Here is a 25065-nt window from a genome sequence, read left to right as displayed (position 1 = left end):
AAAATACGTCAATGTTCCTTCCAAAACAACACAGGGAATTCTGAGCTTAGAGTCTCCAGGGACTCCAAATTACACACTCATTCAGAGCCCGGAATGCCAGGATCTTAAAGACATAGGGAAATAAAAACCTGAAGTAGTATTTTTTTTAGTTTTGCTATTTCATACATATTTATTACATCTGAGGTGAGCAAATCTCCTTCACGGCCAAGTGAACAACATGGTATTTCATATCCAAGTTGAAAATTCATTTCAAGAAACCCCAGCAGTGTATGCATGTCTTTGTTTGCTCAGAGTGCCTCACTTGGAAGGAATGTTAATGGACTAATAGGTGGAAATGTTCCATTTTGACCAGAATTTTTAACCCCATGTTCCAACATCTGCCTTCCGTACTCGTGTTCTTCAAAGATTCCATAACACCACAAACAAGGCAGGAAAAATAGTCTCACCCAAACTGGCTAAAGTCCAAGCGAGCTTTCTTAATCTGGTTCCACCTACATTGGTCTCGGTTTTAAGTGGAATACATTTTCACTTCTCGAGCTTGTCTGTGGTACCGTGACTTGCCGTCAAAAAAGGCAGTGCTGTGCTATAATGGCAGATGACGTTGCGGCGTGTAGAATGTTGTGGCACCCTTTGGGATTACAAAAATCATTTTACCACACTCAACGTGTGTTAGCCATACAGAATCAGTATCGCCACTCACACAGGTAGCTTTGCTGGGTTCTCTCACAACCTCACAAGGTGGCCAAGAGCTGATGCAGGCCCTGTGCCTGCACTGGCCATTCATAAACAGTTTCAGAGCCTGCGCTGAATCGTCACAACTGTTTATTGTGAAAAGAACCCTTTCAAAGTCAAATGCAATCCAAAAATACATATGGTTTTTACAATTATTCAAAGGGGAGCACCGATTTATTCAGTATACCTATGTGTTAGATACACCTGCACATGCGCGCAAAATAAAACTAGTGAACTCCAGATCTTACACCCACGAAGACAGCAGGATTTCCTTTCCTGCTGTTATCGTGAAATGGGAAAGAAATCAGTATATTACCGTCTCGGCCAGGCAGGCCTCTCTCCTTCTTATCCTCGCATTTGTTGCATTCGCTGAAGTAGAGCAGGATGAACATGTCCAGCATCACCCACACCAGGGAGGTGGCCAGCACCACCTTGCAGTAGGCAAACTTCCTCATGGCGGGCACTGCCAGCCAGTGCTCCTGGGATAGGGCAGGACCCGCACAGCTGCAGGAGAGAGACAGCACAAAGACTCTCAGGGCACATTCGCACAGGTTGGCAAACGAAGAACACAACGTTAACAGGAGACTAAGCAGAGCGCTATCCTGGATGATGGCCTGGCCTAAAGACTTCACCAACGCGCTGCCACAGAACAACACTGTATTGGTGGTATTGATGGAAAGTTTCAGGCCTCCGTCAGCCCATGGTGACTGTAAACCATGTGTGTCGGAAAACTGGTTGAGCATTCAAAAGAAATATGTTATTGTATCAAAAGAAAATGTATCTTGCTGCTGTTAATTTTACATAAGTAGTCAAAAAAAACTGACAAATGGTGAAAAATAAAATATACAAATTCTACAGTCTATTCCTCTGTTTATAGTGGATAATACTGTCAGTTTAAAACTGCCTGAAAGCTACTGCTGTCAAGATCCAGACCTTGCTGGACCTGACAAACACATCTATGGAGAAAACTCTCTCCTGAGTAGTCTGAATTGGCAGCTCCCAAAGTCCTTTCAATTTCCTAACCCACTCTAAATTTCTAAATAATACAGGATTTAAACAATCCCAACCTGCAGGAGGTCAGAAATTAAGTGACCATGAAATAGATAATATCATATACCCTACAACATATATACTATACATATATACAACATATATACTACAACATTGAACTCTCTTCTGAACTATTACTTAAAATAGCAGATATTTTTTAATGAAAGATGTGTTCCAAAAGTTAATGAAAAAGGTGGAGTGTTGTCATGATTCAGTTACTGAGACCAAGCCCACAGAAAAGGAAGCACTGGGCCCAGTATTTCAGTATTCTGTAACTAAGGCAAGACTTTATTAAGACGTCAAAGATAATTACGGTAGTTAAACAACCACACATGCCAGTCAGTTTCTTGTTTTCTCTAACACTCAATTAGCACTTTCCTTAAAATGCTGTTCCTGAAAATAGAGCTCTTCAATGCTTGTGTGGCCAGTAATAGCAGGCCACTATGCTATCCTCTGAAAGACTAATGTGTATCACAAGCTCTACCTGCAACAGAGCACTGTCCAAGGATACAGGACAGAACAGAGTTTACCACTTAAACATTGCACAACTAAAAGCACAGCATCCACAAACCCAACAACAAATATTTTTTTCCTCAGTAATTAAAAAATATGAGGATGAAAAGGGAATTTTGATAGTCTTACAGTTTTTTTTTTAATCATTATCATTGCTTTAGAGAATGGCAATAATACCAGAGATCTAAATTCTGCCATAATAAGCTTGTTAGGCTGTCTGTGACAGAGCAAATGCAAGATGTGTGCTGCGATCTGCACCAGGGGGTCCCACTGATCTCTCTCATTAACTTTTAAATTTAAAAAAAGAATTCATTACACTATTTACAATGGTTATGTAGAAACCCATTTAAGTTTTTCCCCCCCTTTTCATGAATACATTAAAACAAAACTTCTAAACAAAATGTTTAAATAATTGCTTGATCTCCTATTGTATGTTTGATTGCTCAGTCTCCTTTGTTATTTTTTTAGCTCTTTGAAAACCGTTGCCAGATTAAAATAATTATAATTCTTCTTGAACTAGAATGTCTTGCAGAATACAAAGCAGCGGGATAAGAGGTTTTCTGCTTTCTCTCGCTCTTAAACCATTATTCCGGGGACTTTTTAATCTCTTGTGGTCATATTAGCAAGCCTGACTCAGACGTAAGGCTTGTGAAAAGGAGTCCTACTTCGATTTCCAATGGTCTCTGTGAACATTTCTAGGAGGGACTGTGCTTACCAGTAACAACTGAAGGAGAACCAACTGTCCTCCAAGTCTTTTCAAACAAAGGGGAAAGTCTCATTCACAACAGTTCCCAGCTATCTCCACTGAGCCGGAGCATTAGAATATTGTGTATTCAGCCTGCATTCAACCATGGGGTTGGCACTGGTACAATATACTATCAAGTATCACGCATAAGATTTAGAGAACAAAACAGAGAAACAAAATCCAGAGGACGCAAGCAGAAAGTATGTGGAAATATGTTTAAAACCAAGAACAGGAAGGACGTCTTTACACAAAGGGTTGTGGGAGCATGGAACATGCTGCCCAGCATGTTGATATCAAAATCCTGGCTTCTTTCAATAAACAGTTAGATGAGATCCTTGGACCAATTAACTATTAACTATCAATCAGGGTTTACTGTATGTACTTTAATGTACCAGTTGCTTCAGCTCCGTCTCATATCTGGAATTAAGATATCCTGGGGCTTGAGTGACTTGACCCCAGAAGTGGATGTCGCAGTCTGTTCCGGACAGTGCAGACCTATTAAGAAGTTCTTTAATTTATTCCAAACACTGGCGTCCTCACCTCTTGTACATTTCCCAAATTCAAACTCTGACCCTATTCTCCACTTACCTGCTGTACTACACCACAAGGGGGCAAACATATACTTACAAGGAGTTGCCCTGTTTGTATTCTGACTAAGAGAACAACATAAAAACGAGCCAAAAAAAGAATATTCACCAAACCCAACGAACCCGCATGGAACATGCTCAATTCTCAAAAGCACTCTCGTGGTTCTCAAGAGCGGCTCAGTGAATACACTCCGTCAACAGTGTAACTAAGAAGAAAAATCAACACATACCCAATTAGGCCACACCTGGGAGCTGGCTAATATAGACACAGCTGAGAAATACAGTACAGACTTCTACAAACATGAATACGGTGGGAGACACACCAACTGCACTTCTGGATCACCTGTACTGTGTTAGCAGGCATGAGGGCAGACAGGAAGGGAGACTCCCCAAAATTCTGATTCAACACAGGGTTTTTTATGGTTTAATTTTGTTCAGGGTCACTTTTTAAAAGTAACAGTAACATGTTTGCGGACATGAACTCAAGCTATGCAGACCACCAGGGAGATGAGGGTGGAGGTGAGTTAGAGGATGGAAGGACCAATAAACGTTTATTTAAATACATTTATTTTTACACATTGTTTTACACTACCCTACATATATAAATTAAACTGGATAGGGATGGAAAGGAGACTGGTGGTCATAAGACATAAAGATAACCAAAAAGAGGAGGCCTTCCAGTCTATCTAGCTCATTTTAGTGAAGTGCTTTCATCAGTGACATGCACAAAAGCCCCAGTAAGAACGTGCGTGTCTACTGTACTGGAAAACCCAGATACAGGCTATAGTGCTCAAGTATTACTTTATCAGGAGCTTCATGATTTTCAAAGCAATTGACATACTCATTACAGTGGCTCCCATCTGTGTACTGGCACAGAGCAAAACCAAGGCAAAGACCTACTAAGTGGACTGTAAATATTTTATTTTTTTCCCATTGCTGCTCACTCATCAAACCCGTGAAGATCACAGTTAAAGAGAGCTGTCCGCTGCCAGCCCACAATTTCAGAACTGCTCCACTCCCTCCTGTATTAAGCAAAGATTAATTCTGTTCAAACTAACCTTTACTGAGATTCGTGCAAATGTCACTGTGCAGCAAGCAATAAAACCTATCCCTTCTCTCCTCGGTTTAATTGTGTGGGACTATTCAATTACTCTCCTGCAGAAGGGAAACCGACACACAGGCAAACACAGTAGGAAACGTCACTGAAGGTCCACTGGTGACAACAGATTATCTTCTTCTTGTTGTTTTTCGTTGGCTGTTGCTGTATTCTTTGATAAGCCCTTTCCACAAACTCTCAGATAATGGCATGCAACAGAACTGGAGCCACGAGGGCAGTTCAATCATTTCAATCACGCAAGAGTCAAGGCTTTTTTACTCTGGTTACAGAGAGCCCTTTCCCTGCCAGGATGGAGCTTTGCTGTGTTTATATTGTTGCTGGCGATTAATTTAGGGGGGTTTGAATTGTGATGGATGAGCTAGGAGCTGCTGAGTGACAGAGGGGAAGGAATATGGAGCCACGCTGTGCAAAACTGGTATCAGACGACTGTTGGAGTGCGACTCCATTGCTTTAATCAGTCAACCAACAGGGTGAGGTTCCGATGGCCTGCGCCAGGCCCTCTCACAGCTCCGGCTCTCAACAGAACATTCCAGAACACTGTATGCTGAGGAACACCTCTAAAGGGGTCGGCTTCTCAGGCATTAGAGCAAAAACCTTACAAATCGTGCTACACCTTCTATTCAGCTTATGTGGATGTGTCCCTAGGACAGAATTAACCCCGTTCGTTTGACTAAATGTTTAATGTGCTAACAGTCAGTTCCTCTCATCCGTGTGTTCAGTCACAATGTTGCTCCAGCCACGTGCTTCTCCACTTCAAGAAACAGCTGTATGAGACGCTTACATCAATAAGCTTGTAGCTACCTGACCAGCTAAAATCGCCTCCTCTCGTTTCTTACTGTGTGCCATGCAGGATGAGATTAAGTTTGAAAGAGTGGTAGTGTCGCACGATTGGCATCCAGGTTGTGTAGCACTGCATTTTCCCACAGCTCACCGATTTGCAGATAGACTTCATTAGAAGGATTAGAACAGATGTTTAGCATAGCGCAGTAGCAGAAGTCATCAGTATGTGTGTGCAAGGAAAGATACCGTAGCTGGTTTAAGTAAATTATGGAGAGCACCAACTCTGGGCCTAGAGAGGATTGCTGGCTTGAGTAAAGACCTTTCCACTATTAAAAGCAAAGTCCAAGACTCACAAATCACAAAAGGAAACCGAACACGTAAGAACTGAGCTAAATCTTTACGAGAAATAAACCTCTAAACTTTTCATTAGTGTGCATCTAAAAAAAAGCACAGACCTCTACAGAGAAACTTGCAAACAAAATGCACTAAAAAAATCCTTATTCAAGACGTGGTTTCACGAGACAGTGTCCTTCTGTGCCCAGCTATGACTGTTTGCTCCAACAGTATTGCTATCACTCTGCAAGGTCCATCTCAGTGACACATACCCCCTCTACCCTCCCACCACCAGGTTTTCATCCCTCTGATTCCCAAACTGTTCTCACTGTAGCTTTTACACCTGCAGGAAGCACAGAAGCTGTGTCATTACCCTATCTCCTTGCTGCTCAGAGGACCTCCAACAACACACTAAGCTACACAGAGCTCCCAGCAATTAAGAGACACACTTCAAATCACCCACTGAATTAGAGTTCAGTGAATGGTTAGAAACAAAACACCTTTAGTCTGTTTCCAGATAAGCTATTCCTTTCCTAGGAGATCCAACTGGTCTGTTAAGAAGCTTATTAACAGCAAAGAATGAGCCGACAACAGCATTACTGAAAAAAGAACTTCATTCTTTCAGCTGCTGATTTTGTATTTTCAGTTCCTGATTACAAAGAAATATTATGCCAGGTTATGTCCTTCTCACTAAAAAGTCTTGAAAACATTTGTAAATAAAATACATTCAAAGCTGAAAATAATTTTGAAAGCTGAAAATTTTTACTAGTTTCACTTAGTTAAAACAGTGCTGCTTTATGCAAACATTATTCTTTTATTTTCATAAACAAACACAGAAAGAGAAAAAGACCAATGAAAAAGATAAGGAACAAGGTTATTACACAATTTCTCTTCTTGTTTTCTTATTCTTTACTTATACTGTGGCAAAAGTAACGTTTTATCTCTGTTAAGACTCATGATCATAAAAACATGTGTAAACCAGGAATCTACATGCTAAAGCACAAGAATTGTTGTGACTTTTTAAGAGTTTTTTGTTTTGCCATTGTTAGAGCAAATGTGCAGAGTCTAAATGGAGGAGAGTACAATTCCCAACCATTCCCAACTGTTTGCAACGAAATAACATGGCTCTTAATTAAGTCAATCATATCCTCAATCACATCACCACGCAGTCTCCAGTGTCTATGCAACAACACATATGGCTCATTATTTCACAACACATCAGCAACTGTGAAAAGCAAAGAAAAAAACTGTTTGTGACAAACAAATGAATTACATTTCAGCAGAGCACTCACTGTAAATCTCTGCAGTTTTCTTTGCATCTCACAACAGTTTGAGGTTCTAAATTCAGTGCTTAACAAGAGTTAGACAAGTGACAAATCTAGCTTCCTGGCCTGAATCGACAAACATTGTGGTTTCCTTCAACCACACAATTTCGGGTGAGCATCACTAAAACAGTGGAAGCTTCATGAAAAAACAAAACAATGTCCGTGGGGAAACCAAATTCTTATCTGTTAGTATTTGCAGTTGAGTTTTGCACTGCAATTGTTTTGCACTATTGTGCAGGAGGGAACAACCTGACTGAAGTGTGCAGAGTCATGTCATGGAGAGCCCTGACACCATCCACAAGTTTCGATGAGAAGAGATTTAACGAAATGTAACGTCTTTACTGTGCATAATTTACTTCAAGTCCCAGCAAGCAGATTTACTCTGCTGAATCCTCTACCTGAGGTAATATTTACTTGTCTTGAACTGTGTAAGCGTTCAGTTTCTCTCAAGGCAGTATAATCCAGCTCGGGCTAGGATGTTCTTTTTATTGTCTGGAAAGAGCTGCAGGGATTCAGACACCACTCTGACACCCTAGAGAGATTATTACTGTTATTACTGCATCTGACTGGTACCTCTTTCCAAAGCAATGGGGCAATTAACACCCATTTACACAACTGGGCATTTTACTGGAGCAGTCTGAGTAATGGGCCGTGCTCAGGGATCAGTAGTGGCTGGCCATTCGGGATTTTAACCCACAGTCTTCCAGTTCCAAGGCCAGAGCCCTGACCTCACCACTGATTTGAAAAGAAATGACTAGCACCACTGAAAGGGTCAATGAAATCCCCAAAACAACCTCTTTACTTGTTTTACTATATATGGCTTGGAATAAAATAAAAAATGCACAAGATCAGATGATATAACACATTCTGAGATGCAAATAGCATATTTGACCCATTAAAATAACTACGCATGCCACACCAGCAACTTTTAGGGCTTAATAGCCTTGAGTTTGTGGTTTACAATCAAACCGGTTCCATCTCTATATCCCCAAAGTGAACATGACTCCTATGTTGTTGAAGAACTCTGATTACTGCACTGATGCTCTGTCTGGGCATCTGCCTCCTACAGGACCACAGACCACCGAGTCGGGCAAACGCTGGCTCACGGCATCAGAGCAGGAAAGCAAGTCGGTCTGAGGAAGCCAAAAAAAAAGCTGTGAATTTGTTTGTTTTTTTTAAATCAACACAGCTTCATTTAAAATGGGCAGCTTTTCCTACTGGAGTAGGGTACATGGTAACACTACGACACCATTCGCCAACAAAGGGGAGGATGAGGAGATTTTGAACCGGGAGTCAGCTGAGGCCCTGTTTCACTCCTGCAGCCGCACCCCAGGGACACTGGCTTCACGCCGCTCGACCAAAAGGGCCTCACCGAGAGCCACCATGTCGCCCACGGTAACACAATGAGATAAGGAAAGCAAACAGGAAGGCTGTGCAGTAAGCGTCTTTCCAGAGAGGCCTTTTCTTGCTGGAGACAGCTTCGCTCTCGGCAGCGGGCAAAAACACGCCGTGGCCTGGAGCCAAGCATCCCGATGGCTCTGTAAATATTAACACAGAGGAGGCATCAACCACAGTCAAGCTGGAATGCAGAGAGCACAGCGGCAGAGGCTGGCAGGGAGCCATGTGCCCGAAATGGCACAGCTACACTCCCCCTGCTGGCTTAACGAGAAGCAGGACTCGGTGTTGGGCACAACCCCACCCCTGTGCGCCTCTTGATCTTCACTGCCATGCCCCTGAAGAGTACCACACACCACACACAAATGCACTTTACTGGCATTAATGCGACAAACATGCACCACTTCTGATCAATGAAATATAAGTAGTCTGTGTATAGTTACTGTGCTACGTCTTAAAACCAATTTCCTAATTTCATAATTTAAAACCATAATGCCTTACACAAATAACTTATAATTTACTAAAAGTAATGTTCCCCAGTGCCACTTAGGACAACATTCAAATAACTCAAGTTAATATTCATAGGCTTCATGGATACAGCCTTTTTTTGTGAAAACAAACAACAAACAAAATAAAATGCCTTTTTTTAAAGCGATCAACCCAGAATATTACCCTTTGGAATGTAGAATTTATGTCCTAATGAGCATGAGGAATTTGATACACAGATATTCTGCAGCAAATTCCTACACTGGCCATCACAGTGTGCTGCACTGCCTTTACTTTGACATATGGGCCTTTAGAAAAATATTCAGTTATTTCAGCCCTTTGCTTTGCAAGGGCAGAGAATTTATTCTGCAAACAGCATGAAGGAAGATGACTAGAAAGCTCACAGGAAAGAAATATACTGTAAATGTTTTTCTGGCTGTCACCTTTCTGGCCATAACTCATTATCGCCATCCATTTGCAGGAATCTTTCTGTGTCTATTTAAACCGGCAAAATCTCTGAGCATCCCCTCCAGTGTCAACAGCTCAATGGAAAGAGAAAAATGCAGCAGGATCCCTCCCCTTGCAAAGAAAGATGGCCCACATCTATCTTGCTGTTTAAAATAATTATTCTTCCTGGGCAGAGCAGTGGCTGCAAGCCAAGGGCAGCTTTTCATTATACTTAATCTAAAGACAAGGAAATCTTTACAGTGTCAGGAGCTGTTAACGTTAGAGAGCAGACTGCCTGGACAAACACAGGCCAGCTCCTACCTTAAAACAGACTCAGAGGATGAATCTGAATGTGCGGGTTCAGAAAAAAAGACCAAAAGCAATTAAATAACCCAAAAGTAGTAGTGTGTTAACACCTGCTCGGTTTTCCAAGTGACAGGGATAAACTTTGAAGGGAACTGATAAAGACATCTGTATTATTGAGCCAACCCTACTCAAGCACCTCTGAAGTCATTAGAATTCAGCCTGCCTGGCTTTGTCAGGCTAAGAAATCAAATTATCTTCTTACTGTAGTGTGTCCCCCAGGGGAGAAACACAGTAAAGTGTATGCCATTTCACATTTCCAAGAAATCTACATTTCCGTGCACTATGTGAGGCACCCCACACTTTCTTTTCAACTGAAGAGCTCACAGAAAGACCATGCCGTTTGTGCTTACTTGTCTGCACAGATTACATGAAGCTTGACCAAAGACTAGTTTTCTGAAAGGCTTTCTAGACCGTAAACAGAATACAGAGCCGCTTGCTTCCAAACTGAGCTCTGTGTTTGTACAATACAAAGTCATGCTGGCCAGAACTGTTTTCACACACAGCGGTAACATTGGAGATGCTTCAAATTCAAATCGACACATTTTACACAAGTAACCCTACTGCTATACACACTTCCTACTTTATCTGAGACTCAAAAGTAAAATTCTGAAATTAGACATCTGCAGATTCAGAGTCTAACCACTTACACTGCGCTATTAGGCAACAATTTGGCAAATGCAGTTCAGGCTACAGTCAAGGATGTCACAGGCCCAGATATTTCCAATTCTAACTCCATATTTGACTTAACTATTTTCCCTTATGTGTGTATGAAAAGGGGACTTGTGAAAAACATTGATGAAACACATTAGTAAAGGCCCCACCAGAAACCCAACATACGATTTAATTGCCTCGATACCTTACTAAGACAGGATCTGGCTTGGCAGGGAGATCCCAGGCCACCGCTCTATCCGTAGAACCCCGGCACTGTGGAATGTTGTGGTGTGGCAAAATCGCTAATGTTACCAAAACAGAGGTATTTTGTTTTCTACTGGATTAAATACAAATAAATTGCTTTGTGGCAACTTTGCAGCCAACAGAAGCCATCCCTGCGGCCTTTCCTCAAATAGCTCGAGGTTATAATCCCAACACATGAAAGCAGAGAATGTCAATAATAAATGAAGGCGCAGCGGGGGTCTGTTCCAGAGGGCCTGGCGACAGTGTGCCGAGGCCAGTCTCCCAGAGCGCACAGGCCTGTGTGTGCAGGTACCCGGGGAGGAAGGACAGCACAGCGAGGGGATTCTTCTTCCTGTAATTCAATCTTCCGACAGTCTCTCGGGAATGGAAACAGTCAATATTGATTGACTGAGATGACTGTTTTGGCACAACGTCTCAATAAAATGATGCAACATAAATCTCAAAGCACTTTCAAGCATTGATATTCAATCCTTTGTTTAAATCCTGAAAAGACACTAAAACCAAATGTTAACTCAGGGCTGATTAAGCATTGTTCCCATAATGGAGCACATTATTTCTCATAAAATCTGGTTTCTACGCTTTACAATATATTTTTTCCCCGAAATGCACAGTAGAACTAAAGTTCAATTTGTATTCTGATTTCTCTTATTTATGAATTTAAAGACAGCTAATCCACTTTCCTACATTGTTTCTAGGTTATGCCGCATTGTACAATATATATGAATCAATTTCAAAGTGTTTTTTTATAATTAAACACGACCACCTTGTCTGCACTGTGACTGCTTAATCCTTGAAATCTCAAACAACAGCATTGTAAACTTTCCTGTTCTTACATTTCAAAACCTCTCAGCTGCATCCCCAAAACAAAATACTTGTTTGCTGTGAAATACGTAACCAGCTGTAGCTAGAACTGATTGAGTGCTCAGTATTTCCCCATGCAGAACATGACAAATTTGACTGCTGTAGGCTCATCGGATGTGCTGCACATTATATGAAGACAGTACAGCATAACACAGATGCTAAAAAAAGATATGCCTTCCATGTCAGGGAATCTCAGCGTTTCTTCTTACAAACAATCAAGAGAACCAGGACGTATTCTGTGGTCATGCTAAAAGCTAACTGCTATCCTCATTCATCAGCATCACTGTGCCTTATAGTAGGTTCAAATCCTACAAAGAAGCCATCTACAGTAGCACAAAGACAGGACAGACCGGTGGAGATGCAGGAAAACCTGAAATCAGAGCTGTGGGATGGGAAGGATTTATACAAAAGGAGGTGCCCTCCCTCGCTCATCCAGTACATGATCATGAAGCTGGATACAACACATATAAAAAACATACATGCATGCGAGCATGAAAGATACAGGTCTTTCCAGCACTCCTAAAAGCAGCAGGCGTCAAAACCAGATCAAACAATTAAGAGTTAATTACATGTGGCTGGAATTTTCCATGATTCACACAGGCTTTCTGTACAGTCCAAATCATTACAATTTCTCTATTTTATACCCTCTGTTCCAGCTATGAACTCACATCTATTTATTTTTCCAGCTCCAGGTAACCTCCTAATTACCCAGACTGGAAGAGATTTCTATGCTTCTCGTCCTTATTTCAGCATGCAAGGGGGAGGGAAACACTGAGGAATTCTAAACATACTAGATCCTAAATGGACAGGATTACAAACTCTTTCATTGTCTCTCCTGTTCACACAGTGCCATGGGCATTTATGTACAACAAGATTTTTAGTACAGATGTGATACATTCCCTCATTTCACCTGCGACCAGACGTTACCTATTCCTATGCTTTGCCACACAACCATTCTGAGCCCATATGAAAGATCATTACTGTCACTGAGAGAAGACCTGAGAGTCTGAGGTCAGAACTCTGAACTGCCATCTAGGCCCCCTGGAGCCTGGCCATTTAACACAATCTCACAGGCATTTATAAACCAGCTGCCTCAGTTCGGCAGCCTTTGTGGACAAAAAAAGACACAGAAGCCGACAGCACTGACTTCATTACTAGCCTCAATTGTCTAGGTGCTGCTCTGACTCAATGCCCAATACCCCTGACAGACGATTGTTTTGCTATTTTCAGGAAAGACACCAGCTGTAGGTCCCAGCAGAGCAAGGTGCTGACTTGATCCAAGGTTCAATAATGGGAACAAGAGACAAACCAGGAAGAGATGAAAATGTGCAAAACATGAGGCATCAGGATGTGATAAAGTCGTAGGAAGAAACCCTCCCACTGTCTATAAAAGCTAAGGTATCTGGTGGTCAGTAAACAAAGATATGCTAAAAATAAATAAATAGTTTCAGGTCCTCATTGCTAAAATGTGAAAAGGTGCTATCTGAGCTCCAGGGGACACCTTGTCCATGTATTAGCCATGATCAATTAATTAAGAATTCAGTCTCCCAGGTTTGTTGTACATGATTGCATGTTCATCTATGCTAATGATTTCCTATTATATTAAAAGAGACCTTTAATGCTATCACACTGAAAGGTCAGCAGATATCAAGAGTGCAATCCTGCCGGCAATAAAGCAGCAAAAGGTCACCTTTCTGCTGAATGATGTCGGGCTCCTTGGCAAACTGCTTGAGCGCTACGGAAAGTCTCTGGAGTTTTCTGCGAAACTCTTGATTCCAGGAGCTGATATACAGCTGCCCTCCAGTGCAGAAACCCAGCACCTCCATTTGTTTGACAGATGGTTTGATTTCTGTCAAATAAACTAAGCCCCTGTAGAGCTGGGCTCTGGTCATGATGACATCACTATGCTGACATCACTAGGACACTGACTACACTACAATGATATCACTACACTAAGAAGTCTTGAAAAATTGCAAAATACAGATATAAATATGGAATAGTAGTGTGGGACATATGGAGTACCTATATACAACTTGTATACCAAACCATCTATTTTTTAATATATGCATGTCACATTATTGCAATCAAGAACGCTTATCAACAGCTGTCCTACAGGGCTTACACGCCTATGGCACATGTTGTATTACCACCCATCTGAGAAAGGAAAATAAACATTCCAAACAGAATAGGTTAAATCGGTAAAATAATGAATCCTCCCAATGATTCGGCACAGCAATGCATGGAATTGATAGCTTCAGACCTGATCCGGGAGTATTAACTACCAGAACACCAGTATGTTTGAATCAACTGTATTTTGTGTTAACAGCTGTGATGTTGAGGCTGCTCATTTTCACATAGCAAAATACAAGATGATACAATTTGTTTTTGTAGCTCACAGACACAAAAATGGACAGGGGGGAAAAAAAAAGCTACATCCTGCCTAGAAGCTGTAGCATTCACAACACGCACTGTCATCAGTGCCTTCGGTAATGCCGCCTCGGAACACTATGGTTCAGCGTTAGTGCGCAATGAACAGTTTAGCCCATGAAAAAACAATCACATATGCTGAGGCTTCAGTGCTGTCTTGCGCAGTGAAACTCTGGGGACCAGCCAGAAGAACTGGCATTTCAGCCAGCTGTGATGAAAAGCACGCAGAGTTACGGGTCTAGTCAATGCACTTAGCTACTTCCTGAACTGAAACCCAGATAAGAAAAACAGGGAGAATATATATATACAGTACAGAGTATTGGGTCAGCTCTCTCATCTTGACACTCTGATATATCACAGCCACTCACCTGTTTATATCTGAGCTCAGATAGCTGATTCACCTCCTGCTGCAGAAAGACATCAATTTCTTCTTTGAGGAACTTGTCAAAAAGAGCCACAGGCCAACTTGTTAAATCTGATGACCTCCTTGTAATACAGCACTGTACTGATTTTCAACATAGACCAAAGGTTCTTATTCCCTTTCTCTGATACTTAAACCTGAGCTACTCTCTCTGATATGGTGTAGTGAACAGAAGCATCTCTCAACCCAGGGAATCAAATACAAAAACAGGAAAAACTGAATTACAAACAGTGGTGTCATATAATAAGAGGTTTTACATAAAATGTTATGAGCTGAATTAGCTTGCTATTACAAAATGCTTAAAATATATTACACAATGCTTACAAATATTAAAAAACAGACCTGTATTTTTTAAAAATATTCAAACCTCTAATGCATTCAGATCTCTAAGATACTTTTCAAGCACAATAAAACTGAATCGCTTCTATATGTTGGGGTTTTTATATAAGTGCATCTATCAGCACTGTAAACATAGAGCTTGGCACTCATCTCTAATGGAAGAAATCATATATATATAGGAATGGAAATAAAAAAATAATATACAACAAATAGCTGTGGCCAGTTTCAATTCAAAACAGATGGTCTTTTTAATTCAATTATATATTTTGTAAAATGGCTGTGCATTTAAAGTTACACATGCGTAAGTGGAAATAAGTCCAATTCACTCATTCAAGCCCTTGCAATTCAATTTTGTCTTCAGAAGAATCCAGATTTATCTAGGCCATTTCCGCTTTATCAGCTGCAAAGTAGTTTAAGAGATTACTGGTGTGATTTTACTAGTAATGTACAGTATTTTTTTTTATACTTTCCATTTAGTTTTCCAGTTTTCTTGGCATACAGAAAATGTTTCATTTACTCATCTGTTTGAAAGCAGCTGGGAATGCAGCCTTAATAAAATCATGTCCCTTTTATTCTAGAAGTCACAGAAAAATCCCCCTGACATCGCTATGTTCTTGCCAGCTGCAGTGGCTTTCAGTTGTCATCCTCGCACAGGACACAAAAGGACAGCCATCACATGTAACGCTTTTTCAGGCCTCAACGCAGCCACTTGGGACTGTCCTTTCCCTTAGAATCTGACCGACGGCACATATTACCTCACCGAGTGTCTAACAAGCGCTGGCACTTTGAAGCCTCCACTAATTCAGGAAAGCCAGATCTACCGTGTTTATCCCCTTGACTAAAGAGGGAACATAAGAATGTCTCTGACACGCAGTTCTGAAGGACTTGTAGCAGCGCACACATGTGCAGTGTACAAATCCAGTGCATCTTAACGAAAACAAAGAAAAAGGATCATATGTTCCCAAGACCCCCAAAAAAAACGCTCACAACAAAAATATCTACAAACATCATGTTCAACCTGTACCTATGGCCACAGAATCCGAATCAAGCACTAAACTGCCAGGAGGGAAGAGTGAGCACAGGGGCCACTCCTGTGTATTACAGGGGAGTGAATATCAATTAACAAACAAGTGTCAAAGCTATGGAAATTGCCAGCTGCGCTCAGGGCAGCCACTAGATGAACAACATGCGTGTGCGCAGGCAGAGGGCAGACGGCAATTATATTTCTGTGGCGGGGACGAGAGTACGGAACAACAAAATTAAAATTCCACAGCTCCCCTCACTTTCCTTTCCAATTCCGAGAAGGTGCTCTCCACTCCTCAGGAGGGGGGTGGAGGGGGAGAGGATTCTATTAATTCGATGGAACCGGCTATTGTTGAATCCTGTTTTGTATTTCTGGCTCAGCTCTATCTCAGGAATGCTATTCCCAAAGCCACAGACTTCAATGGCCCAGGTCTTACCCTGCTGCTTTCAGTGCCTGCTAATGCATCTGTCCAACAGGCTTGAGCAGAAACTGAATGACAGAAGGAAGTCATCTTGAAAGGCTGAAAAAACACATTGCTCGCTATGCTGTATTACATAATGGCTTAGCGCTGATATGGTCCCTGGTCATGGGTACTTCAGTGCATTCCGGTTTTTGTTCCAGCTGAGTTGGTACATTACAGGGCAATTAACTTCAATTTTCTATTTGATACATAATTTTTACTTTGCTTTCAGCAAATCGGGAATTTGGAACTGGTATTCACTGCATGCTAATTTCCGAGTTTCAGAAGTTCCCTCATTGTCCTCCTAAGTGGCTCAACCAGTAAAGGCTGAGCTCATTGATCTAGTGCTTAAGAGCTCGACAGAATTCCCAAGCAGTGGCAGTCTTGAGGCGAGGTTGGGATTCATCAGTCAGGGCTCTTTGAGCTCTCCCCGGACACCAGAAGCATCCCGTGGTGCGATTAGGGAAGGAGGTGCTGAACCTCCAGCACAGGGCTGAGGTGTTGAGTCTATGTTGAGACATGAGCGACTCGGAAGTGGGCGTATCAGAAATGACTGGCTACATGTTATGATCACAGTTGTGAGCTGGAACACGAAAAGCACTCAATTGGCAATTCAAAAGCGTATCGGCCTACCAAGAAATAATTCTATATTTAAAAAAAAAAGGAACTGCCCTCATTCAAATGCTATCTGAAATATTACAGAACCAATCAGTCCCCTTAAGAAACCAAAAGAAAATGGCCAATTGAGGAACATTTAATGTATTTTCATTTTTTTGTTTCCGCTCATAAACGGATCACTTAAGAGCAGTTTAGACAAAAGTAAGGAAGAAAACTCTTAAAGTCGAGCTGAGCTGGTAAAGGGAAATGAACTCTATTTGAAGTCTGGAAATGATTTGCTGGATTGGGTCATTTGGAAACCAAGGACTCTATAACAAAACAAGATGTCTAAAAAAGCAAATAAATTCAATCAAAATAAAAAGGAACACTGGTGACTGACAGCTTAGTTGCAACAAAATAATGGTTAGATCATCAGATTTAGAGCAACCAAAACCTCAGACTTGTATGTCATTTTACTGGAATTGGGGTGCATCTTATAAAGCAGTACGTACTTTTGGCACTGAATTGGAAAGTGTCAAGTACAGCACAACCCATCATATGTAAAATGAGGTCGAGAAAAATGTAACAAAGGCAAATGAAGAGGACCTGTGGGCATGTACTCCAATAAATGCTTTCACACAAGAAAAGTACCTCGACAAAGGAGCCCAGTTTGGCACTCACAGGACAGAATCTCGCCATTTCCTGAAATTAGAAAACTACTATAAGGCAGTATGAAAAGCATTTTTCTATAATAATGTATCTATTCCACTTGTGATCCTGAAATAAACAGCACCGAATAAATAGTGCTAGTATCATGACTCCAATTGGGAGATTTTTCACTAACCCGGACAGCAATGACAGACTCATTCACCTTGGATTAGTCAGGCTGCCTGATTAGCAAATGTATCATTCATCTGAAATAGGAGCATGTTTAAGACTGCAACTATAGCAGAACTAAGGAAGAAATCCCTTGCAATTTTCCAGTCTCCTGTCCTCAGAAACTCCATCACTAATTGCAGTTGAAATGTCCTCTTTTCACAATGGATGCCAATGCTGTAGGCAACTGAGCACACATACAGTACCAGGACTAATGCTCCCCTTAGCTTCTGCAAGAGCAAGATCTACTGCGGACACAATTAATTTACATAGAACGTAATGAACAAATCACTTAGAACTTCAAACCAAATACTGCATTCATCCTCTATGCTGACATACGTTTTTAACTACTGATTTAGCTTTTTATATTTTTTTTTAATGTCCTAAGATTAAGACTGTCGTGTGAGAAGTAACATATAATGGCATTTTATGCACAGGGGAATTAAAGGACAGGATCAATAGAAGATTATAGCTGTGCAATATCTGAAGTACAAGGAGATACAGTGCCTTGCGAAAGTATTCGGCCCCCTTGAACTTTTCAACCTTTTGCCACATTTCAGGCTTCAAACATAAAGATATAAATTTTTTATTTTATGTGAAGAATCACCAACAAGTGGGACACAATTGTGAAGTGGAACGAAATCTATTGGATTTTTGAAACTTTTTTAACTAATAAAAAAATGAAAAGTGGGGCGTGCAAAATTATTCGGCCCCCTTGCGTTAATACTTTGTAGAGCCACCTTTTGCTGCGATTACAGCTGCAAGTCGCTTGGGGTATGTCTCTATCAGTTTTGCACATCGAGAGACTGAAATTCTTGCCCATTCTTCCTTGCAAAACAGCTCGAGCTCAGTGAGGTTGGATGGAGAGCGTTTGTGAACAGCAGTTTTCAGCTCTTTCCACAGATTCTCGATTGGATTCAGGTCTGGACTTTGACTTGGCCATTCAAACACCTGGATACGTTTATTTGTGAACCATTCCTTTGTAGATTTTGCTGTATGTTTGGGATCATTGTCTTGTTGGAAGATAAATCTCCGTCCCAGTTTCAGGTCTTTTGCAGACTCCAACAGGTTTTCATCCAGAATGGTCCTGTATTTGGCTGCATCCATCTTCCCCTCAATTTTAACCATCTTCCCTGTCCCTGCTGAAGAAAAGCAGGCCCAAACCATGATGCTGCCACCACCATGTTTGACAGTGGGGATGGTGTGTTGAGGGTGATGAGCTGTGTTGCTTTTACGCCAAACATATCGTTTTGCATTGTGGCCAAAAAGTTCGATTTTGGTTTCATCTGACCAGAGCACCTTCTTCCACATGTTTGAGTTGTCTCCCAGGTGGCTTGTGGCAAACTTTAGACGAGACTTTTTATGGATATCTTTGAGAAATGGCTTTCTTCTTGCCACTCTTCCATAAAGGCCAGATTTGTGCAGTGTAAGACTGATTGTTGTCCTATGGACAGACTCTCCCACCTCAGCTGTAGTTCTCTGCAGTTCATCCAGAGTGATCATGGGCCTCTTGGCTGCATCTCTGATCAGTCTTCTCCTTGTCTGAGCTGAAAGTTTAGAGGGACGGCCAGGTCTTGGTAGATTTGCAGTGGTCTGATACTCCTTCCATTTCAAGATGATCGCTTGCACAGTGCTCCTTGGGATGTTTGAAGCTTGGGAAATCTTTTTGTATCCAAATCCGGCTTTAAACTTCTCCACAACAGTATTACGGACCTGCCTGGTGTGTTCCTTGGTCTTCATGATGCTCTCTGCGCTTTCAACAGAACCTTGAGACTATCACAGAGCAGGTGCATTTATACAGAGACTTGATTACACACAGGTCGATTCTATTTATCACCATCAGTCATTTAGGACAACATTGGATCATTCAGAGATCCTCGCTGAACTTCTGGAGTGAGTTTGCTGCACTGAAAGTAAAGGGGCCGAATAATTTTGCACGCCCCACTTTTCATTTTTTTATTAGTTAAAAAAGTTTCAAAAATCCAATAGATTTCGTTCCACTTCACAATTGTGTCCCACTTGTTGGTGATTCTTCACATAAAATAAAAAATTTATATCTTTATGTTTGAAGCCTGAAATGTGGCAAAAGGTTGAAAAGTTCAAGGGGGCCGAATACTTTCGCAAGGCACTGTAAATGCTGATTTAACACATGGTTTTCAAACATCAAAGCCAGTTATACAGCACTCCTGCAGCCGAGGCAGATGAAAAGAAACAGCCATTAAGAATTAACATGACTCCATACCGAAGCTGAAACGGCTAGCAGCCCATATAAACCCTGCACATTTCTGAAACATTTGTTGCAAAAGAGCATTATCTTTCAGCACTGGGATGGGAGACCTCCTGGGACAAATACCAGTGAGTGAGCCACAATGGCTCTCTCGTGTCACCAAGGGTCACATCAGTGGAGAACGAAGTGCTCTCCCTACTATGATATGTAAAAGCACTTTGGGATCATTCATAATGAAAGCTATAAAAATGAAAGGAATTATTATCTCACTGATTATGTGAAACAGGCCAGATGCTCCAGCACCAGATATAACAATGAAACATGAAATGAAATGAAATGCAAAGGCTGCCTTTTACAATAGGCTAATGAAGGACACCCAGCTGAAGAGTCAAGGCACTTCACCAATTCTTCCCACTGTTGTTGATTCCATGAGATGTACCCGTCAGTCCTGCCAGTTTAATCCCTCTCACTTCATCCTCTTCCAGGATCTACCTTCAGCCAACCACTTATTAGCTATACTTATGCAAATAGGCAGGTTAATCTGACATGATGAGTCTGCATTAGGGAATACACAGCATAAAGAAAAACCTGCATGAAAACAAAGAAAAGCTACCAAGTCCATTACTGTGGCATGCGGAGTGTTCTTTAATTGAATGTCAAACAAGCTACAGGGCGGCTGAGCTGAGCTCTCCTCGGAGGCTCAACTGGTAAAGTGGCTCGCCTGATCACAATCTGGGCTCTACGCTCCCCAGTGCGGAGCAGTCATCAGGGATCCGGAACTGCAACCTGAAAGGTTGTAGGTTCAAATCCCAGGTGAGACGCTGCCATTCTACTCTTCAGCAATGTCAGACTGATCCAGTGTTTTCTTCCAGCTGTATAAACTGGTGTCAACACACGGGTAGTGGACAAAAACATGGAAACACACAGCCTGGAAGGAACATTTTGATTAAATTTGCTTCTTGTAGCCCAGGTTAAAATTTACAACTGATCTGAACCCCCTGCCTGTTTTGCCTTTCACTTCAAGTTAATGCACTATCCCAGATTAGGTACTTCCACGTTTCCCTTTGGTGATGATGTCTTTCCCTCTCAGTTCCATTTCAGACGCTGTTGCTCATGAAACCAGCAGGCTGAGCTGTCTTGGTCACTAAAGTCCCTGACAAACGAGCCCCCATTCACCAAAGCCTCCCCTTGCAGCCACAATAATTGGCAAGTGGACATGCGCAGTCCTTTTATACAACAATGCTAAGCATGCTGGGATTTAACTTGCTTCATTAACAGATGAGTCACACCTGTGTTGAAGCACTTGTTGTACTTATCCTAAGTGTTTTCGGTTTTTTGCCAACTGACTGTAGGCTGCCTTAGATAAAAGCATCACCCAAACAATCGAGTCTTGGGTTCGAGCCTGGATCACTAGCTGCCTGTCACCAGGATTCCTCAGCTCAGTTGGCCGAGTTCCACCAAAGACAAGGCGGGATTAGTCAGTCAGAGCACGTTAGGCCCCTTTAAACAGGGACGACTGATGTCTCCCCCTGAGTCGTGATTTGAAATTGACTGATCAAAGTAACATGGGTTTAACAAACAAAAACTGAACTTGTTTCAAAACTCGTTCAAATAAAATAACTCCTGAAAAGAGAATGTGCACTGCTCAGAACTACACACAGCAGCTCATTAAAACAACAAACGTAACTTGAGCATGTGTGCTGGGATACAGGGCTTTTGTGTGAGATCAGTCAAACAGCTCCAGAGACTGGATCCTGACAATCTGTGTGTTCCTTACTGCCCTACAGATAATCTCACTCCATTACCGGGAGCAGAGAGCAGTTACCAAAAACACTCTGTTGTAAAAGAGGAGATTGGAGAAGCAGTCAACCCAGACATGTGAAGCTGGATGGAGTTAATTAACGATAATAGGCGAAAGGGGTCACTCCATGCTACACAGGCATCTGCTAACAGCAATCAGAGAGCCAGCAATAAAACAACGATTGTGTGAAAACATTCTCCTTTTCAGCTGTCAGGAACAGTGAAGGTTACGATGAAGACTAAGTGCAGGATTATCAGAATGGAAAGAATTTGCCGTGTCTTACTGTGGTAAAAGGCAGATAAAATTGAAAAGATGATGTGCTCTCCGTTAGCATGTCTTCAGAGGTCCCATAGCCCAAATGTAGTGGAATATAGTGGGGGGAAAAGGGCCTTTCCTTACTGCTGTGCTCTGGATAGAGTCCAAAATCGGCTCAAAGGAATTATGTCATTGGCTGCATTTAGTGCTGATGAGGCTTAATTCTCAGTTCTTGCTTCCTTCAAGTCTGCACAGTGAACAGCAAAAGCAAAGGCTCCCTTACTCTCAGCCTCTCCCACACCTCTGCCTACATCTTCGGACAAGAGCTGACAACCTGCGGTGCCTCTCTCCGGGCATCGGCTTGAGAGGCGTTGCCAGCGGCGCACCCCTGGGCTTCTGTACCTTTCCCTTGTATTCTAACTCCAACAAATTATTTATGCAGAAGAACATAAAGCAGCTTGATCCATATTTTTACACACAACCTTCGCAAAATCTCCAGGAATGCAATTTAAAAACGTCAGTCCTGTTCCAAACCAAAAGAATGTTTACTTCTTCTAAAGCAACCGTAAACAATGAAAAAATCTTAAAAGGCTAAATTCCTCTTTACTCTAATTTAACTTTTTTCTTTGTTGATGAAAGTTCTATTGTTCTTAGAAATGACTCGAAAATCCTTATTTTATTGGAATTATCCGTAAAGTACCGTGTCACTCGTTTTTAACAGGCCAGTTTTAATTATCTTTAATTCAGCTCATCATGATGAATTTAGTTCACTTTATGCCACAGCCTTCCATTAGCCAGGTTAGTAGTCTGGCCTGTTCGGTGTGCCTCTAGGCTTCACCGAGCTCTCAGGAGGCATGGTGAAGCCTTTACCCACACTAACACTTGGGAGAGACGTGGAGAAGGCAGAGGTCAGTCAGGTACAGGAAAAGCTGATTCAGTTGTCCCCATGTTCACACCTACTTGTAAAATTTGCCAATTTGGCGCCTTCAAGACCACACAGCTGTGAAGCGTGCAAGTTCAGGAAACTAGCAAGGCCACAGTGAGTCTTTAACAGCCATCCGCCCAGCTCAACCCCCCCTACCCATGATGTTGAACTCCCTGGGTCAAATGCAACACCAGACAACAGCTGGCTGACTCGCAGCAGGAGGAGGAGACTCCATCTTACAGAATACATGTTCAAGCTTTGACAGCTCAATGGGCTAAACAATTGTTTTGGAAATGCTACCAGAAACACAGGTTCAAAACCCACCTCCGGTTTTGTTATAGGCCTGGCCAATCCTGCCACAGGGTTTCAACTCTTTAACTCAGTGAAAAGGTAACTGGATAAAAAAAATGGACTTCTCTTCTTGAATGTTCAGTTTCTATCTTAGTGGACTTGCACTGCTGCATCACATAAAAATAAATATAAAATAAAAAAAAGACACTCAGTGCCTCAAAGTACACCAACAGGTTACTTTATGAGACCTTCAAAACTATTTTGCTGTGGAACTGCAACAGCTAAGCGAACTACGGGCTGGCATGAGATTTTGAGCAATGTTCACGTCCCACACACATGCTCGAAACTGCCTGTTTTGGGAAAACTGTTATTCCTGGCAGAGCTCTCACCAGAACTTCACAGTAACAGAAGCTTTAATCTCTGCTGATCCCCTGTTAAGCCAGCTTCACTTCTCTTCCATAGTGAAAATGCTTATAGTGGCATTAAGCATGTCTGTGTGTGCATGCATTTTATTGCATGAATTTATTTTCCATTTCGCATACTGTACAAAGTGCAATGCTTTACAATTTATATAATCGAATAATGCTAGAAAATAGTGCTTTATTCCACCAGCTCCAGTAGGCTTCACCACTGATTTAAGTCACGGTGGGACTGAGTTCTGAACAATAAAGATAACCATGAGTAAGAAGATCCCTCACACTACTGCTCAGTAGTTTTAGCTCTTCGCACAGCCGTGCAGGGAGTAAAAGGTAAAATCAGTTATAGCCCTCATACAGTAACGATCAATGGCAACGTGTTAATACACTCCCAGCAGAACAAACTTTGGAGGCACAGCCAGCGCTCTTTCCTGTCTGAAAAGCCAGTTTTTTAAGTTGGTGTTGCAGAATATGGAAATCGAATTAGTCCAAAATGAGAGCACTCAGTGGAAGACACCACAGTGAACACGCAGCAGCTGCTTGACCATTTACAGGATTTATGAGCTGAGGGATTCTTAAACAAACCGGGCTCTTAAATCCCAAACACATTTGACACTTAATGTAGCTTTAACATGCTGATGGTGCTGGTTGAGTGGTGATGCAAGTTTATGAAGAATGAAATGGTGAGCCCCTGGTTCTGGCTTATATAAAAGAGCCTGTGTTTTGTACAACCTGACTGACTGCATAAAAACAGTCTCTGCCCTGTTTAGGACTTTTTTTTGGAAAAAGCACCACACCCAGTACCTACTGTTCCATAATGACACTAAATAAAAATGTACTAAACCAGGCTTTAAATAAAACTTCACCCGGTTCATACTGTATACCAGAGCATGACAACAATGACAACACTCATCACCTACTGAACAGTAGCACATTTGTAGATGCAATCCATATATAATCACAAAACACATTTTATTTTTGCAAATTACAATATTTCGGGGATAAATGTGATACCACTGTTTCTTTTTTTAACACACACTTAATTTTGTCATATCAAATCAGTTTGATTGCCTTCTTCCAGCCCTATGTCCAAAACTAGACTCAGACAAATTCTGCAATAACAATAAAGCGCTCATGAATTGGTGTCTTGCCCTGGATGGCATCCTATAATGATTGTTTTATTTCACAAGACGATACAAAGCTGCCACCGCAGATTCTTTGTGAAACCAGATTCCACAGGGAAAGGGGTGGGGGTGGGGGGTTGAAGATGCTTGTTTTAATTGCCAAGAAAGAAAATCTCAACTAACAGCCTCAGTATCGTGGGTGGATAGTACTTCGCAGTACAGCAGCTGCT

The 25065-nt window shown here is 41.7% G+C and overlaps 1 protein-coding gene across 2 annotated transcripts in view; it reads right to left on the bottom strand.

The window, feature by feature from the left end:
• The window catches only part of galnt1 (UDP-N-acetyl-alpha-D-galactosamine:polypeptide N-acetylgalactosaminyltransferase 1), a 204873-nt gene that overhangs the window by 112096 nt on the left and 67712 nt on the right, over positions 1 to 25065 (bottom strand). For both annotated transcript variants that reach the window (XM_088601436.1, XM_088601435.1), the window contains one exon: positions 1049 to 1236. In XM_088601436.1, coding sequence (XP_088457562.1) covers positions 1049 to 1187 — 139 coding nt within the window. In that variant the 5' untranslated portion in view covers positions 1188 to 1236. The remainder of the gene's footprint in view (positions 1 to 1048; positions 1237 to 25065) is intronic.

Source organism: Lepisosteus platostomus, chromosome 12 (genome assembly GCF_059453375.1).
Source record: "Lepisosteus platostomus isolate fLepPlt1 chromosome 12, fLepPlt1.hap1, whole genome shotgun sequence".
In the NCBI taxonomy this organism is placed as follows: Eukaryota; Metazoa; Chordata; class Actinopteri; order Semionotiformes; family Lepisosteidae; genus Lepisosteus; species Lepisosteus platostomus.
Note: the sequence above shows the minus strand (reverse complement) of the source record. Positions and strands in the feature narration are given on the sequence as shown.